Here is a 20,316-nt window from a genome sequence, read left to right as displayed (position 1 = left end):
GATTTAGTGGGAGGACTATGTTGATTAGAAAATGTTTAAGGTTCAGGCTGTGCAGCAGAAGCCCGTTGCCAGATGCGACTGGCTCTGAATCATTCATGTATATCACACTTGTTTGGCTAATTGAGGATTGAGTGCCACTGATCTGAAATACAGGAAGAGGCTACATTAGGCGAACATTGTCACAAATGTCTAAAGTGTTACAGTTTTAGAGAACCAGCTTCCAAGTTATCATTTTGAGAGTCAGTTCCGTTCTCACAATCTGAAATGACATTTTGTCAGCTACCCCAACTAACAAAAATAACCCTAGTTCTTATGGTCTGCAAAGGGTGCAGTGATCACTGCTGTTCAAAGAGGTCATCTGCACCAGGTACTGTCCCTCCAGGAGAGCATAGAAACCTGTTGTGTTTGTGTAAGCCTTTGTTTGCCATCAGGGTTAACTTTGAATTTAGTGCCGCAAAGCTCGCTATGTTCTGACAGTGCACTTACTGCACACTAAACACTTTCCTAACCTTGCTGCTCTGCCTGTATTTTTTTTCGAATCATGACAGGATTATATCCCAAGATGTTGCTGCAAGCAGCTTGAGCACAGTTAAGCCATCAGCCTCCGCCCCAAAGGACATTCAATGAATGCAAGTAGCTCTAATAACAACTAATTACTAAGGCAATGAATATGTATTTCTCATCACAATACAAAGAGCCATGTCGGTTAGTTGCTGCTGTTCTTTCTCCAACATGGCATCTGTCATAAAGTTGTAATTTTGTTTCTTTTTAGGTTTTTTCTTGAGGTTTCTCTCTCACAATGTGATTTCTGAGGAACACAAGTTCAATAACAATCCACGGAGAAAAGCCCGGATTTCTTTTTGGTTACCTGTCTTAATATCCTCTCTTGTAGCTCCGCGCCAAGCTTCATCTGCTAATGCTCTTGTGAACTGCCTTGGGATGTTTTATGACATTGAAGATGCAAAGTATGTCAACGCGTGTAGTTGTTGTTTAATGGAGCTAGTAGATTTGATTCCCAGTCAGTGAGGGTTAAGTTGCTTTTATGCTGTGTTTAGTGGCATATTAGGGAGACAGGACCTTGACACGTGGATCCCACGCAATACATAGTGAACTTCAGTCAAATTCACCAACACCGGCTGCCAGGGAGACCTGGTAACTTTGGGGATTGAAATGGGCTGCCTTGATGAATTGGAACTGGCTCCCAGCCTGTACTTTCATAAGTGTTGATGTAAAAACATCTTTAGCTGATCACAGTCAGAGGCAGCAGAGGTGTAATTCTTTGCATGCCATGCCATGGTTTCATGTCAGCCTTGATTGTGAACTTGAGCATTGAAGGGGTTGTTGAACCTACAAGCCCAGTATGACCCGGCAAGAGAATGCAACAAGAGAAAAGCTGACACTGTAGCAACGCTGAGATCAGAGCACAGGCTGCTAACCCGGTCAGCTGTGGATGATTCATGGCATTTGAAAGACCAAGCAGGGGGGAGGATTAGAAAATCACTGAAAGAAAGATAGATTTTCATTTATGTAACACCTTTTATGACCTCAGGATATCCCAGGATACTTTACAATCAATCAAGTAATTTTGAATTGTAGTAAAGTAGAAAACACAACTTCCAATTTGAACACAGCAAACTCTCACAGACAACAATAAAATCAATTACCAGAAAATTTGTTTTGTATGTTGCGTGATGGATAAATGTTGAACAGGACAATTGAAAATACTCACCTGCTTTTCGTTGAATAGTGCCATGCTGATCTTTTACCACTAACTGAGAGGGCAAACAGGGCCTCAGTTTAAAATCTCATCCAATGGTTGACATCTGCAATAGTGCAGCACTCTTCTCAGTCCTGCACTGTAGTGTCAGTCTAAATCAGATGCTTGGGTACGTGAAGTTCCGCTTGAACACTTGATTTTTTTTGACTCAATAGGTGAGATAACGACTACTATTGAGCCATTGTTGCAAAAATTAAAACCTCTAACTGTCACGATATGCAAACATGCAGCTAATGAACACATAGAATAGGACACGACCAATGAGCAGTCAGGACACTCAGGGGTGGTATCTCACCATAAAAGGGATGAGGCACTCACACCCCTTTTCTTTCCACAGACCAACATCTACAGAGTGAAACAGGGTGTATCCTGAGCATCACACCCCAGCACGTGGCTTAGAGCAAGGCTGGTTCAGTCAGACTGTGTTACTACATTTAGATTAGCAAAGAGTCGAACTCATTGAGAACTGTGCTAATAGTTCAATAAAACACATTGAACTCACTTCAAAGTCTGGAGCATCTTTTACTCAAAACTGCATCAAATGGCAGCTTGTGTTGTTCCAAATTACATAACACAACCTGATACCAGGAGTCTGTTCAATCTAGTTAGTTCAACTCAGCAAGATCCGTGATGACCAGCGAATGTATACCGGCACAATGGAAAAGATTCAGGCTCCTCACCAGCTAAGGACCTCCGGCAATCTCAGTGCCAACTGGCGGACATTCAAGCAGAAATTTCAGCTTTACGTCGAAGCATCAGACCTCAATGGTGCGTCTGATGCACGGAAGATAGCTCTTTTCCTCACCACATCGGGTGATCACGCCTTGGAAATATTCAACTCCTTTCACTTCGCCGAAGGCCAGGACAAGACAAAGTTTCAAACCATCCTGGATAAATTTGACAGCCACTGTGAGATGGACACCAACAAAATCTTCGAGCGCTACATATTCAAGCAGCGATTGCAAGGTAAAGACAAATCCTTCACCTCATATTTAACTAACCTTAGACTGCTAGCGCAATCCTGTAACTTCGGTGATATCACTGACTCCATGATCAGAGACCAAATCGTTTTTGGAGTTCACTCTGATCCTCTGAGAGAGCAGTTACTGAAGATCAAGCATATGACCCTGCCAGTCGTGATTAAAACATGCACAGTGCATGAGCATGCTAAAAACCGCTATTCCCAGTACAAAACGCAGAAAATGATAGACTAGCCTCCCACGAGGCAGAGAGTGTGCAGGCCAACTCCCGGATGCAGCGCCTCAACATTGACGAAAGTGGCCATTTTGCGCGCTCTTCCCGGGGCCCAATGCATGCGCGATGCGAACGGGATAATGAAGCGGCTGAAACCCGCACTGTGCAGGTGCAAACGTCTGAGAACCGCACTGCGCATGTGCAACGACGCACAGAGCGTCAGGACACCGACGTCATGACGTGTTCAAACTGTGACACCGCCCATTTAAAGAAACACTGCCCTGCAAGAGGCAGATGCTGTTTAAACTGCGGGAAGCCAGGCCACTATGCAGCCCTGTGCAGATCTGCACCACCAGTCAGGAGCCAGCGCTCCCAATTCCGACGACGGCGCATCCGGAGTGTGAAACAACGCCTACAGGATTCTGATCCCGGCAGTGCAACGGATTCAGATGATGAATGCCTGGACATTGCCTACCGTGTGGGCATTATTACAACGTGTGAATATTCTACACCAAACATATCGCAAGTCCAATCAATCCTAGCTGTGGATTCTGAGGACGAATGGCGAGCAGTGATGAAGGTCAACCACTGCCCCATCCAGTTCAAGCTGGACACAGGTGCCTCTGCCAACCTCCTCTCGCAGGTAGACTTCAGACGCATTAAGAAACCCCCCACGGTCCTTCCAGCTGCCTGCAAGCTCCTGGATTACAATGGGAATGCCATCACGGCACTGGGATCCTGCCATCTGCACGTATCCAACTGACACACACAAGCACGGTTACGCTTTGAAATTGTTAAGCCGGACAGGGCATCCCTACTTGGTGTGCACGCCTGCAAGCAGCTGAACCTCATTTAAAGGGTTTACACCATGACATCCTCCCATGTGGATCTTCAGGCCGGCATCGACGACATCCTCGCCCAGTATCCAGATGTGTTCAACGGGATGGGCACGCTGCCGTATCGATACAAGATTCTGCTATGACCTGATGCCAAGCCAGTGGTCCACGCACCACGATGAGTCCCTGCTCCACTAAGAGAGCGCCTGAAGGCATAGCTCAAGCATCTTCAGCAAAAAGGCATCATATCCAAGGTCACCGAACCGACTGACTGGGTCAGCTCGATAGTGTGCGTAAAAAAGCCTTCGGGGGACCTGTGCATCTGCATTGTTCCCAAGGATCTCAATACGAATATCATGTGGGAACACTACCCCATCCCGAAGCGGGAGGAACTCACGACTGAGATGGCACATGCGCGCTTCTTCACCAAATTGGATGCATCACAGGGATTGTGGCAAATCCAGCTGGAAGAGTCCAGCAGAAGGCTCTGCACCGTCAACACGCCTTTTGGCAGATACTGCTACAATCGCATGCCATTTGGCATCATCTCGGCATCGGAGATATTCCATCACATCATGGAGCAGATGATGGAAGGCATTGAAGGGGTTCGTGTGTACATGGACGACATCATCATAGGGTCCACGACCCCTGAAGAACATGTGTCCCGTCTCCAGAAGGTATTCCGCCGTGTACATGCCAACGGCCTAAAGTTAAACAGGTCCAAATGTTGTTTTGGCACATCGACGCTCAAGTTCCTAGGCAACCAGATCTCACAGCATGGTGTGTGCCTGGACATAGACAAAATCAAGGCCATCGAGGCAATGAAGGTCCTCGAGGACAAAAAGGCGGTGCTGCGCTTCTTGGGTATGGTCAATTTTCTGGGCAGGTTCATTCCAAACATGGCCACACACACCACGGCCCTATGCAACCTGGTGAAAAAGTCAACTGCCTTTGAGTGGAAGGCGGCACACCAGACAGAGTGGCTGGAGCTGAAAGCCAAGCTCACCGCTGCACCAGTCCTGGCATTCTTTGACCCGGACCGGGAGACAAAGACATCCACAGATGCGAGTCAGGATGGCATCGGTGCGGTGTTGCTTTAACGAGATGACACATCATCCTGGGCACCAGTAGCCTATGCATCAAGGGCGATGAGGCCCACTGAAACCAGATATGCACAGATTGAGAAAGAATGCTTGGGTCTTCTCACCGGCATCCTCAAATTTCATGATTATGTCTACGGCCTGCCGACATGCACTGTTGAGATGGATCATAGGCCTCTGGTCCACATAATCCACAAGGGCCTGAACGACATGACGCCTCGGTTGCAGAGAATCCTGCTTAAACTTAGGAGGTATGACTTCAACTTGGTGTACACACCTGGCAAGGAGCTCATCATCGCTGATACATTGTCCTGTTCCATCACCTCGCCCAGTGAGCCGCTGGAGATCACCTAGCACATCGAATCGCGGGTGCAGCTGTGTGCTAGCACTCTTCTGGCGACAGATAAGAAGGTAGCTCTCATCTGTGATGAGACAGCCAAAGTCCCCTCTTGCAGCACGTCATCCACAATCTCACCAATGGCTGGCAGAAAGGGCAGTGCCCACAATTTTACAATGTGAAGGATGACCTGACGGTGATTGATGGTTTCCTCCTCAAGCTGGACAGGATTGTCATTCCGCTCAGTCTTCAGAGCTCGGTGCTGCGCCAGATTCATGAGGGACACCTGGGCGTCGAGAAGTGCAGACGCAGAGCCTGGCAAGCTGTCTACTGGCCTGGCATCAGCCAGGACATTACGAACATGGTCCTGAACTGTGCTACCTGTCAGCGGTTCCAGCCAGTGCAGAGCAAGGAGACGCTCCAACAGCATGACATAGTGACCTCTCCGTGGTCCAACGTTGGCATCGACCTCTTTCATGCGAATGGTCGCGACTACGTATTGATCATCGATTATTTCTCGAATTACCCTGAGGTGCTGAAGCTCTCGGGCCATCATCAAAGCCTGTAAGGAGATGTTCTCAAGGCATGGCATCCCAATCACCGTCATGAGCGACAATGGCCCGTGCTTTAGCAGTCGAGAATGCTCCACGTTTGCCAGGTCATACAATTTCCAGCATGTCACCTCCAGTCCGCACTATCTGCAGTCCAATGGAAAAGTCGAGAAAGGGGTGCATATTGTGAAACAGCTCAACTGCAAGCCCGCGGATCTGCTTCCGACATACACCTTGCACTGCTCGCGTACAGGGCGACTCCAATGTCCACTGGCATGTCGCCAGCTCAACTCCTGATGAACAGGGACCTGCGGACGACGCTTCCAGCCATACACCTGCCCAACCTGGATTACCTCACGGTGCTACAGAAGATGCAGCAGCTCAGCGACCGTCAAAAGCAGGGCTATGATGCCCATGCCACCGATCTGGCCGTGCTATCCCCGGCAGACACGGTCAGGATCAAGATACCAGATAGTTGGTGGTCTGCCCCGGCTGTCGATGTTCGACAGGCCGCGCCCCACTCTTATGTTGTACGTATGGCTGATGGCTCCATCGTGCGAAGGAATCGACGGGCACTGCGCAATGTTGCCTGCCCGCAACCACTTTCTCCTCCATTTCCATATGTTGAATTGCCACCTCGTGATACCTCGCACCACGAGGCTACCAGTCAGGCTTCCATCCCGCCTGTCAAGACGCCGTCGTCCCCTCTGCCACCTCTCCAGCGGTCGACCAGGATCAGACGCAAGCCTCAGAGGCTGGACTTGTGAACGATTGTTTTGTTTGCTCTGTTCTGTTGTCCTCCGTCAGTCGCGTTAGACAGACTCATTCACATGTAAATACATTCACATACGACAACAAAACATTTTTAAAAAGGGGAGATGTCATGATATGCAAACATGCAGCTAATGAACACATAGAATAGGACACGACCAATGAGCAGTCAGGACACTCAGGGGTATCTCACTATAAAAGGGATGAGGCACTCACACCCCGCCTCTTTCCACAGACCGACATCTACAGACTGAGACAGGGCGTATCCTCAGCTTCACACCCCAGCACGTGGCTTAGAGCAAGGCTGGTTCAGTCAGACTGAGTTACTACATTTAGATTAGCAGAGAGTCAAACTCATTGAGAACTGTGCTAATAGTTCAATAAAACACATTGAACTCACTTCAAAGTCTGGAGCATCTTTTACTCAAAACTGCATCAAGTGGCAGCTTGTGTTATTCCAAATTACATAACACAACACTGACAGGACAATTGACGCTGTGGCTCATCATTCACATTTTTGGTCTTAGCTATGGCTGTCTGAGATGCATGAGGTTGTGAGCAGAGGCCAGCAGTCTTAACCCGAGAGAGGGTAAGATGGGGTAAAACATTTAAAAAATGAATCAATTACAACTTGTCAGAAACCTGGCAGAGGAAAACCTCCTATCCCTGATTTGCACTCACTGAGTGACAGAGAGTTCCTTGTATGTTTTTTAAATGAATATCATGACAAATCAGGACACACAATTAGGAGCAGCCATTGATCCCGATGCAATCTCACAAACTGCTTCCCTGCACATCACCAATCAATTAAAAAGAATTTCACATAGTTACCCGAAGCTCACTATGTGCCGTCCGTTTTGCTTGCCTGTGGGGTACAAAGACACTACATGAATCAAACCACAGCAATGCTCATCCTAGGTTACAGAAAGAGTAGCTTGATATGCATACCAGGCAACAAGATCTGGTAAGAATTCAGGGCTCAACTAAAATTGAACTGCTGCAAATTTAATCCATCTCAAAATGATTATTCTTTGTGGTGAAGGTTAATGACTGTAATGAGGTGGCAGGCCTTCATATTCTTGGACAGAATTGAACGTATCCGACCATTAGAATCCAACTTCTCTGCCACTACAACCGGACTCATTTCTTGATATTGGTACTTTGGCCATTGATCCGCTGAACATTGTTCTCATCCCATCTTACTCCTTTTTGCATCTTCAAAGTCTTGAAATCCAGATTTATTGCAGTGTAGTTTGCCACGACTCATATTTTCTCAGGACCTCAAAATTCCACGTTTCCGATGCTCACTTCTTCTCACAAGTCGCGGATAATTGGGGGGGGGAGGGGACAGTCAGGAAAGTGGAGTTGAGACCATCAGCAGGCATAAAGGGCTGAATGGCCCACTCCTAAATCCTCTGTTCCAAGCTTGGGATCACCTACATTTCAACTAACCAATCTCTTTCATCAGCCAGATACCCAAATTCAATGCCAAATATTGTTGGGAGTGGGGCTACCTTCAACTAAAGGCTCAATTTTCACCAGCACAAACCGGATACATAACCTGCCGTGCAGCTGGAGGTCAAGTGCCTTTCTTTCAAAATCACTATTAACGCCAGCCTCTCTTGTGATCCAGCCTGTGCTTAGTTAACCCAAATAATACGATGAGCACATATCTTTTGCTTTCACCGCTTAATTTTAATTCATCTTATTAGAGGAACATTTTAGATATTTGTGTAACCTCCTTGACTCTTTGCTTATTTCTCCCTAATTAATAGATCTGACAACCATCATCAAAATATAATTATCATTGCTCTTGGTCTGAGAGTCCATCTGCTTTGTAAGAATGACAAGGCCATAAGCTACAGTTAATTTTTTTTGGATAGCTATAAAAGTTATTGCAATAAATACACTAATCAGCAGAATGGATTGGGAAGCCTACGGGAAGAAATTAAGCTTTAAATATTTCACATGGTATCTTCTGAACGTGCAATTCAGCTGATGAGAACTACTTTCGCCGCGTCTAAAAGACAATTACTCAGTGGATATGCAAATGTATGAAAGTCGTGGCGTCCGCAGCACAAGTAAAAATAAGTTAAAAGCATTTACTTTGGAAAGGAAGCAAGCAGGTAAAACTACAGTGAGAAACTAATAATATATGAAGAATATATGTGAACCCTACATTGGTCGAAGCAAAGAAATATGAAGGGCTTTTATGCATTAAAAATAATTACTCATAAAATATCAAATTATCTGAAGATGTACTGCAATTAGAGCAATGTCCCGAGGTAAAACTGATTAAGATGGTTTAGGGAGGTTCTTCAATATTTTGCAAGCAAAGGCATTGTGTTTTCAGTCGAGAATGTTCTACTTCAGACTGTTTGCGTGTGGAGCATAAATAAATTAAAAGGCCCACGTGCAAAGTTTCACTGTGACAATCTGTATTTTGATTCAGATGTTCAAGTGAAAGGCAATTGCCCACAGTGCAGGACACCAAGGTTAAAGAGATTGGGGAGAAGCTAGTTGAAATGTAGGTGATCCCAAGCTTGGAACAGAGGACTTAGGAGTAGGCCACTCAGCCCTTTAAGTCTGCTCCACCATTTAAAAAAGTCATGGCTGACTCCACTTTCCTGTCTGCCCCCCATAATCCACGACTTGTAAGAAGATGGGAGGGTCAGAAGCTTGGAGTTTTGAGTCCTGAGAAAATGTGAGTCACGCCAAACTACACCGCAATGAATCTAGATTTCAAGACTTGAAGATACAAAAAAGCGGAAGATATGGTGCTAAACTGGGATGAGAACAAGGTTCAGAGAATCAATGGCCAAATTAGCAATATGAAGAGATGTGTCAGGTTGCAGTGGGAAAGAAGTTGGATTCTAGTAGTCAGATAAGGCTTACATTCAATTCTGTCTGAGGGCATGAGAGTGGTGTTGAAAGACACTCCCCAGATTTAGCAGGGTGCGAATAAAACCCTGACAGATGCTCATCCTTTACTGCTATGTAACAGTATTGAAAAAGAAATTTCCAAAGAAGCTGTGCATATCTTTTGAAACAATGCTTTACTAATAAACCAGATTGCTGATATTGATTGCAGACAGCCTTGTCATTGTTGCTGAAGTCGGTTGCCTACCATTGCTTTTTACTGGGGAATGGTAAATGATGCAGTCTGACCAATAGGAAATAAAGTCCTTTCTATGTCAAAAGCTGTGGACTGAAAATTAGTTCCTGTGCACAATGGGCATCAGATAAATGTGCTGCCACCTTATTTCCTGCACTGTAAATTCTATAATTCTAAAAAACACTTGGGATAGAGAAGGAACTCCAGATTCATAGATGCGGTGCTGGAAGTTCCAGTGGTGGAACTGGACAGGTGGAGATGTTATGGCATCTTGGGATCAGGTGGCCCTCAGGGACAATACTCAGATGGTTTGTGAGTGGGTGACAGTGCTTGGGTGTCTGAAACAGAACACTACAGTACTGGTGAAGAGGCCCCTTCGCTTGATCTGAAGCTCACATCCACCAGCTCAGATATTGCCATTACACATACCTCTGAGGCTGGAGAGTTGGAATCAGCACGTGGTGAGTTGCCAGGTGTGAGTGGGCTGTAGGGGTAAGGGATGGTTAATGTGCCAGCTCATCAGAGGGTGAAGTCATTGACCTGTACTGCTACAGGAGACTCAAATTTCAATGGGCTGCACACAGGGGAATGCTGATCGGCATGCAAATGGAATGGAGTGGATTGATTGACCTGCCAGACAGCCATTGTTATTGTCAAGGAGCATGCAGGAGTTTGGCTCCAACTTCACAAAGGACATTATACAGATCTTGCACTCTCCGTGGACACTAATACCTCATTACATCATACTGTAGGACCAGAGGCATTCCTACTGCTGCCCCCCCGCCCCCTCCTGTTGCAGTCATTGTGTGCACAGGTCACCAACCCATCTGTCATCGCTGTGAGAATGCAGTCACAATCCCTGCTAAATCCAGGTACGTACCACATCATCTCCAACAACGTTTCACAGCAATCTCAGATACTCTGCGATAGCAGAAGTTATTAAAACTCACCATCCGCCAGCTGGGTGCTTGGCCCATCTTGCAATTGAAAACCTGATTTTTGGTGAATGATGTGGAAGTGCATACGATTGGGCAATGGGTGTCACAGCCATCTGCAGGGGTAGTGTGACATGAGGATAACATCCATTCAGTTGCTTTTGGCACACACAGAGGACTCCCAAACAGGCACTTGACCCAAACTGCAAGCTATAACAGCTGACAGCACAGTGCAAACACACTGCAATGGAGGGATGAATTTTGTATCTCGTGTGTTTAAATTTCACTGATGTTCTTATGACTATCTAATTCTTTTGAGTTCAGAAAATGCAGAAAGCAGAAGGAGGTCAAGTGTATTCCTGGCTCGAAGGGCATGCAAACAGTGAAAGCCATCACTCCCAACCCTAGAAATATCCAATGTCTTTTGAAATCAGTCATTGTTGAATATTAATCATAGAACATACAGTGCAGAAGGAAGCCATTCAGCCCATCGAGTCTGCACCGACGCACTTAAGCCCTCACTTCCACCCTATCCCCATAACCCCTCCTAACCTTTTTGGACTCTAAGGCAATTTAGCATGGCCAATCCACCTAACCTGCACGTCTTTGGACTGTGGGAGGAAACCGGAGGACCTGGAGGAAACCCACGCAGAGAACGTGCAGACTCCGCACAGACAGTGACCCAGCAGGGAATCGAACCTGGGACCCTGGCGCTGTGAAGCCACAGTGCTAGCCACGTGTGCTACCATGCTACAAAAAAGCTAATTTTTTGTTATGAAATTGCAACATTGCATTAGATTACTATTTACAGAGCTAGATGGACAATCTCATCTGGATTTTACCTAAATGTTTGTTTATTTACTTGTCAGATGCAACAGGATTGAGAGTTGTAAAGGAGAAATTGAGGATAGGCATCCATAAGTACTTAATTTCAGAGGGTGGCCTACAGCTGGAATAGGTTAACAGGAAAAGGAGTTGAGGGAAAGACATTGAATCATTTAGGAAACAGCTGGAGAGTGTAATGGAAAGTTGATAGGATTGTTCATGTGAGAATATGAGAACAAAATCTTGATTGTCTTCTTCATCCAAAAATATCTTGTGCTATTTATATTTCTTTACTGCAATATACGTTACCCTTCGGATGGAATCCATTGTAAACAATTTTTATACACGACTGGTGTAGCCTGTAATTCATCTGGACAATAATGTTTTTTTGTGTATGTATGATTGCAATGTCACAAATTGCTTTTGCTTGGCCCACGCAAGCCACAGGGCACTTCACAGAAAACATATTAAACTTTCCCACCAAAAATTGAAAGTTTCTGTTCGTAGACATAGCTCTGACCTTTTGCACAAAGATGCAACTCAGAGTTCAAGGTGATGCAATCTGTACAGATTTAAAAATATTCAATATCTGATTCAAAATTTTAATTATTTGAGGTCCTATCCCTGAGCAAACTGTGGGCCCTTAGACCCAAATCATGAGCAGGCTCACTCTCCAGTGTCAGCTTCTGCATTATATATTTTTTTGAAATAAATTGTCCACGTGCATCGGCAGAGGACATTATGACTAACTATGTACATTTATGCAATCTCAAAGTGAAACACAAATGGTCCAGAATTTCCTCCTGGTGCCAGCCAGTTTGCGGGAATTGTCTGGCTGAGGTAAAGACAGCCATGGGCTCCATCACCTAAACCTGGACATGTGTGTTCAAATTTACATGATAACAAGTGCAACGCTGGAATACCAGGTGGTGCGGGGGGTGGGGGTTCAAAGTCGGCTACCTGACGCAAGTTGCACTCAAAGTTATGCTTATTTTCTGAAGTGAAGTTATGGTTCATGTTTATGCTCAAATTTAATTTCATAATCACAATTACAAAATCTCCCGTGGAGCAAGGCTATTGGGCGGCATGCAGAATACAATGGTATTTCTTCTTCCTTGAAGTATATCAAAGAATATTTTTTATTGCGGAGTGGTAATTTGGGACAATTTTATTACTGCAGCTGAGGTTGGGTTTTTCTGGACCTTCTGTGGCGTGTTTCCCACGGCAGAGGGGGCTATCCATTGACAGCCTGTGCCATCTTCTGGGCCTGCCGAAGTCTACGCCGTTTTGCATGGCTCGTCAGCTCTACCGCAGGGGAACTCACCGTAGGGGGGCGGGGGGAAAATCGCCTCCGGCGGGACCAGGAGACCCTGCCGGTGGGAATGGCTGGAAAATCCCACCCCGGGTTTATCACCAAAGTTGGGCATTTTTAGTAATTGTCTCCTCCACTACCTGTGCGCATCGCAATTTTAAATAACTGAAATTACTTTTTAAAAAAACTATACAGAACCATTCGCCAATTTCACTGGTATGCAACAGTCACTTTCTTAGAATATTCAATATCTTTTAATGTTTAAAAGCTTTTAAAATATGTCTGGTTCGTGTCATTGCTATTAAAGCTCAATTTTGAGGGACTCAAGAGAGTTCCAAACATTACTGGAAACTGACAATGGTGATCAATTTGATCTGGGGTGTGACCAGTTATGTGGGTGGGGATTTCTAAAGTGACATTTTTGAAACCAGCGGAAATGTGATTTGGATTTCCCCATAACTGGAAACAAGCCACAAGGACATTTGGCATTTGTTATCTTTCCTCATTGCAAATGGGTTTCTCGATCGGAAAGCGGGAAACAGAAAAATGATGGTCGTCGTATTTGGTTCTTCTTACTGAAACAGTCATCAGTTTTCATTTACTAACCTTGCAAAGTCCAGATCTGCCTCCCGAGACATGGTGATGTTGGTCAGGTTCTGCTGCAGTACAAATATGTTCCTGCACATCTTCTTGATCCCTGATTCACTGATCCGCTTGAAATACTGTGCACCATTGATCAAAATGCAGGAAATCAGGTGGCCAAGGCCTATATGGGGGGTGGGGAGAAGAGGAGAGAAAAACAGTGAATGACTCCCAGAATTAACCTTTTGATATTAGTCACGAAGCATCACAGAAAAAATGCAGAAAGATACACAAGGGACTGTCCACACTCTTGATATCACCTCAGCTGTCCAGCTTGAGATGCTAGGTCACTGAAAGAACAGTTTGCATCCAGCATTTCGCTCCATCATCAGCCGATCACCAACTCTACCACCACCATCCCCAACACCAATAAGACGTCGTTGCTACTTTTAAAAATATATTTTTTATCCTTCCTTTCTTGCAGCAAGGGAAGACTGTTTCTCTTGAGTGCTAGCAACCTTCTCGTTCCAGCCCAAGCAGTAATTATTTTTGTATGAGCTCAGTGAATATCTAAAAACTATTTGACATTCAAATCAGAGTCTTTTATCATCTGCCATTTACACAGTTTGGAGGTGCTTCACCCTGACCCCTTAATCAAAACTGCTGCTGCAACTGCCTTGGCTGTTTAGCACAAGGCTAAATCGCTGGCTTTGAAAGCAGACCAAGGCAGGCCAGCAGCACGGTTCGATTCCCGTAACAGCCTCCCCGAACAGGCGCCGGAATGTGGCGACTAGGGGCTTTTCACAGTAACTTCAGCCTACTTGCGACAATAAGCGGTTTTCATTTCATTTTCAGTGCCAGTACACTACGCCCTTCCCCGCCATGCCTGGAGCATTACCTCTCTCTGATTCGCATTGCATAATGATTACAAGTAGGAACTATAGCTTATTTTACCCTTCCCTCGCTTAGCAATACACAGATCCATTGTAGCTATGCTACCCTAACTCCACACAGGAAATTGCACCAAGAACAACCTGGTTCATATGCTTTAGACTTCAAGGTCACAGCTTTCAAACATGAAATAAATAAACTGCTCCCGTTGTCAAATTTAGCATAATTTTCTAAAATTTTGGAACGGTCTATGCTTCATTTCCTTTGACTTAGTACACCCTCCCTCAAAAGGCATGGAAGCACAGTGTTTGAATGTTTTCAAGGCAGAGGTAGTCAGATTCTTGATAGACAAGGGGATGAAAGGTTTCTGGGGTATGTGGGAGATTACAGTCAGATCAGCCATGATCTTATTGAATAGCAGAGCAGGATTGAATGGTTGAATGCCTAACTCATATGTTCGTATGGCACCAATATTTCCTGTATTCTCCTCATTAGTTCCTTCAGAAATTACAAGAACAAATCTTGTCCCGTCCCTCACCCTCCCATAGCTTTTTAAAAATGTATTTTCTAAAATGTGCTAGCTCCATAATGTGGTTCTCATAATTCACTGATCTTAGTCTTGGAACCATTCTTGCTGTTGTCACTCAATTCTTCCTAATGCCCCTTGTGTTTTCCCATCAGGGTTCTGCCATCTGGTAATGTATCTTTGAGAGAAAATCCAGCAGCTCTGTAAAGTAAACGGAGGAATTTGTAATGATGAAATTGGTAACAGGATGAGCTCTGACTGCAGCCCTACATCAATGGCGAAGTCAAATAAATGAGAATGCCCAATATTACACTGTGGATGTAACTGCGCAATATATTTTAAAAACTCCATAGGGTTTGCTTTTATACTCATTTGCCCAGATTTCCTATCTTATCCTAAAGACAGTAGCTCAGAAATGGGCTCAGCGGTGCCACCAGGAATGAACCAGCACTGGACTTCAAGCTGTCATTTGCTTCAGCGTTAATCCTGCCACAAATGGAAAGATTAACGTGTTTGGGTAAACTTGTACGGATAAGCAGAACAGTCTAGCCTCCAACACCAGAATTATACTGTGGGAGATCTTGTAGGAAGGCAGTCAAATAAACCCCCATAAATGAAACACAGATGAGGTAGCTGTGGGGATAACCATTATTACCAATAGGCTGATTTCACATTTATCTCAAATTGGCTGTCATGTTTGCCGACACCAGCGACTGCTCTTCAAAAATAATTAATTGGCGATAAAGTGTTCTGAGGATGTGAAAGGTGTTTCTTTAATGTGAACTTTTTCCCCTCTCTGTCTTATTTAGACACATTCACTATTCAATCCTAGCTGTTTGTTATTCACACATTACATTCCTGCTACAGCACCACAGAGGCTATCATGTTGCATAAAGTGTTTAATTATCTCCACTTCAAACATTTTGGTCATGATGCCCATTTGTGTCCAGATAGCCTTTTCACAATGCAACAGCAGCTGAATTTTCTCTGAAAGGAAATTCATAAAGGGGACAAAAAGACAATGCAAATGTGCTGTTACATTGTCAACCAACTGGGAGGCAGTGCATAATTTAGTTCATAATTGTTGCTTGCCTGTCATTGTACTTGAACATGACTGTAATTCAATAATGGAGGTTTGTCAGCTGGTGTCAATAATCTAACAGTAGTTTCAGCAATTGATTTTTTGGTGGATTAATAACTGAACGTCAATGATCAGAAAGCAATCTTGATGCAACCGCATTTAGTCATATTGTTTCAGTTTCAATGTATTTACCTTCGAAAATGTATTGGAACTTGTGTTGCTGCAGGCTGCCACTCATCGCTTCCTCAATGGCGCTGATGTCTTTGTTCAGTCGCACCACCAGAGGGTCATAATCCATGCTTTCTGCATTCGCAACGATGGCATAGTTTCCTTGCTTGGCCAGTGGGATTAAATAGTGAAAGCAATGAACTCTGAGGAAACAAGGGGGAATGGTGAAGTTGCTGCAGCTGAAATGATGAGCCAAATGCCAAATCGCCGCTGGAGAGAAAAGCTATTATTCAGGAATGATGTGCACAGAATATAGTGTTTTCCAAGGCCGATGGCTTCTATTATCACCACTCAGCCTTGATCTAATGAAAAAAGTTTGTCCCCAGCTTAATTAGTATTTGTGACCAATTCATCAGTAGCAATAAGTTGTTAATTACTGACACTGGGGCTGGTTCTCCGACAAAAGGAGAAATCTTATCTGCATCATGATAACATTCTGGGCAACAATCAGCCTGTCAAAGGAAGAGTTGAAAAAAATCAACAGGACTGTTCAAATTCAATTGGATTATATAATGGTTACATTTATAAAATAATTTCACACACACTGATAGTGTTGGAGGTTATATTTACAATGCTGTACAGAGTGCCATTTACAGCCTTTAATATTTGTGACACATATAGGGTAAGCAATGACTAACTCCAATAAGAAAAGGCCAAGCCACTTTCTCCTGATATCCAATAGCATCACCATTGTTGAGTTCCCATTCACAACATTTTTCATAATGGCAAAGGTGGATCATCATTGAACTTAATTTATTTAGATGAAGCAGTCACCACAACAATCAAGAAACCCAACACTAATAAGTGCAAAGCAATCGTTCCATCAGTGTCATGCCACTGAACTCGACGTTCATCATTTCTGAATTTCCCTTTAAATTGTACATCATCCTGATTGGGATATACATCACTGTCCCTTCGTGGTTTCTGGGTCAACATCCTGGAATGTTCTACTTAACACCATTGTGTGGTCACGATCAGCACAAGGACTGAGATGATTCAAGGAGCTGGTACACGGCTACCTGCTCCACCCTTGACTGATAAAATCTGCTGAAAATAGATAATTGGTCATAGCTTTTTGTGGTACTCTGTCTTGTCCAAACTAGCTTCTGCTTACATCACATAAGTGACATCAAACCACTGTGAAACACTTTGTAGAGCCTGAAGGTGGGTAAGGGCTGTACAGAAATCAAAAGCCACATGGCTGTGGAGAAAGGCTGATACAATTAGTCCGTAGTCTTCCTTGCCACCCTCCAAATCATAGAGTCCCCACCTTCCCAGAAATATAACATAGCTGTTGTCGTGCTACAGTAAAAGCCTGTGCGTGAGAAGGTTCTTCTCGGATACGTGAAGGCCCTGTGACAGTTTGGGTGATGGGTCTGTTATTCAAATGCAATGTTATCATTGTTAAACCAACTCTAATATTTGTCATATACACAGGATGTGTGTTATACACACACAAGGTTAATTAAGCACAAGACAGCGTGAGCAATAGCACAGTCAACAGTACAATCAAGGTGTTTGAATGGATTACAGGGGTGCCATGGCGACAACTACTACATCCAAGATGGCTAATAAACAGGATCTCTGTAACCTGGATTTTATTTTAAGCTCATCAAAGCATGTGCCGCATTCTGACTTCCTTCTTTTGCATCTTAATGCCCCACGCATTCTGACCTTTACAACTCTTCTGGGCCGATGTAATCTTTTCACATTGGCATTTCTGAGGGGGAGGGAGTGGCACTTGAAGAGTCACTCAGCACCTTTGGCATGCTTTCTTACTAATCTCTCTTCTTCTCATGCTATTGAAGCCTGTTCCACTGCACCAGATCCACTTGTTCACATTTCAGGCCCCTCTGTGTCTTACTATTTGATGTTGGTAGTATTTCAGTGCCATCTCCTGTTGTTTTAAGTAGTTTAAATGTTATTCTACTCCTATTTTATCGCCTAGAATCGAAAAATGGTGCAAAACAAAAAAGGACCATTCGGTCCATCGCACCTGTACTTTTCTTTTTGCAAGTGCTGCCTAACTAGTCCCATTCCCCTGTATCGAGTATTTATCCAGTTCCAGAATTGGTCACAATGCACCAGCCAGGGTTTAATCAGGTTTTAATAAAAGTTTTGCATAACTTCTTTGCTTTCATGCCTCTGTAATAGCAATCCTTCCCTATGCCTTCTTGAAAGACCTTCTGAATTTGCCTTGCCACCTTCAAATACTTCAGTGCATACATCCCTAGGTGTCTCTGCTCTTGTGCTCCCTTTAAAATTGTACAAACTAGCTTATATTGGCTCTCCATATTTTACTTAAGAAAATTAATCCTCTGAATGATTTTTCTTTCTCATCCTTTTTTTTAGTTCCTTAAATATTGTTCATCTTCCACTGTTTCTAGTTTTAATGAGAAGTTACACCTGACGTTTTAACTGGTTTGTGCTAACAGCTGCAACTGTTCAACCCACTGCATTTCTGACTTCCACTTTGAAAATGTATTTTGTTACTTAAAACATGTCCATCGATGGGACTGCTTCAAATAAAAATAATCTCTTTCTGAGGGATTTAGATGGCAAATAGAATGGTCTTCAAGTTCGTTCTACATTACAGTGAGATTGATTTTTTAAAATGTCTTCCAGCTATAATTGTTTCTTACAGATTTAATTTCACATTCTATGCTTTAATCCAATAAATATTTGATTAAAAAGCAGTGAACTCAGCATCTGAACTTGAGGTGGCAGAAATGAAATGGGGAGTGGGAAAGAGGAGGAAGAGAAGGTAGTTAGAAAAGGCGAGAGCTTAACTTTGTTCTCTAATGGGGGTCTTGAAATGTATTCGTACAAAACTACGAAGTTACGTCTCAGATTTTTCGCATGCATGGAGCAAGCACTCAGTGTCTTTCCGTCTCTGTCTCACACACTCAGAAATTTACTTTAGCCTGGATTTTTGTGAATCTTTCAAAATGGCGGGTGAGACCCGGATGTGAAATGCCTGCCCCCAATACTGACAGATCTCGTTTTTGAGGAAAGAGGGTGGGGCGTGACTCAATCATGAGGGAAATCCAAACTCAGCAGAGCCATTGTTCAAGTGCAGTGTTCAAACATACCCCATTTTTAAGATAGTAAGGGTCTTAATTGCCAGTGTGGGGTTCATGTTTTTTTTAAAGACTAGACATAAATGATCTTGAAGGGCAGAATGCCTGTAGCACTGTTGTGATGTTGTTTACATCCCTAGCCTGTTGAAAATTAAATAGAAAACAAACTACCTATGTCAGTGGGAGTTGAAAAACTCTGGTCTAGCAATTACAAAAGCTTTTTGTTGCCATTTCCCCAAGGTTATCATTATGTCATTCTGAATGCTTGGAAGCCATAATTATCTGAGCAGGATGGGGGTTCTAAATTCACAGTTTGATCGACAGCTCAAAGTGGTTATTAAAGGGTTAGCTGTCTTTGATGAGAGATTATGAGTAGAAGTTTGTATTTACAAGGGATTAAACACATGAGCAGATTTAAAAGTTTTGAATGGGCTTTCATGAATGGGACTTTTTTTAATATAGTGAAGGATGCAATATATATATTTGGACCTTTATTTTATCTCTATCGTGGTGGGGGTCATGGGTTGGCATGAAATTGGCATGGGGAATGTGCTGGGGAGGGATGATGGGATTTGAGGTGAGAGGACTAGGGGTCTAAAATCTGATAAAACAATTGGGATGAAGTCTCTGAAAACAGAGGTGGGATGTTTAAAATGACCACCTCAGCACTCAGCAGCGCCTGTGGCTTTCGCCGATCTATGTCCAGGGTGGCAGCCCCAACTCTATCCTGCCCATGCTGTGGTTGATGGGCACTTTCCACAGATGTGGGTCCGCTGAATCGGGGAACTTCCTGACTTGAGCTACCCACCTCGGGAGCAAAGGTCCGAGCCATAGAGTTCACCATCAGACAGGTTTATCGTCACAATTAAAGTAGCTGCATCACAAGTACTTGTATTTTAATTAAAAGGAATAAAGATTTGCTTCCTTTACAATGTAAATAAATTGGACAAAGCGGCCTGTCAGGTACACCACAGCCCTACTGACTAATTATTTGTTACAATAAGCTATACCTCGGTCAAGTCAACAGTGCATCCCACAATAAAGTCTGCGTCTTGTCAATTATCTACCACAAACAGGTGATGGGCGGGATTCTCCCATCCCGCGGCAGAGTGTCCACGCCGTTGTAAATGCCGTTGCGTTTCATGGCGGCGTGAACGGGCCGCTGCCAGGAGTAA

The 20,316-nt window shown here is 44.0% G+C and overlaps 1 protein-coding gene across 1 annotated transcript in view; it reads right to left on the bottom strand.

The window, feature by feature from the left end:
• The window catches only part of exoc4 (exocyst complex component 4), a 707,051-nt gene that overhangs the window by 25,216 nt on the left and 661,519 nt on the right, over window positions 1–20,316 (bottom strand). Inside the window, exons 15-16 of the mRNA XM_072471115.1 lie at window positions 16,026–16,204; window positions 13,360–13,519 (exon numbers count right to left, since the gene is read on the bottom strand). Of these exons, the coding sequence (XP_072327216.1) occupies window positions 13,360–13,519; window positions 16,026–16,204 (339 nt within the window). The remainder of the gene's footprint in view (window positions 1–13,359; window positions 13,520–16,025; window positions 16,205–20,316) is intronic.

The sequence above is a fragment of the Scyliorhinus torazame genome, chromosome 13, assembly GCF_047496885.1.
Source record: "Scyliorhinus torazame isolate Kashiwa2021f chromosome 13, sScyTor2.1, whole genome shotgun sequence".
In the NCBI taxonomy this organism is placed as follows: Eukaryota; Metazoa; Chordata; class Chondrichthyes; order Carcharhiniformes; family Scyliorhinidae; genus Scyliorhinus; species Scyliorhinus torazame.
Note: the sequence above shows the minus strand (reverse complement) of the source record. Positions and strands in the feature narration are given on the sequence as shown.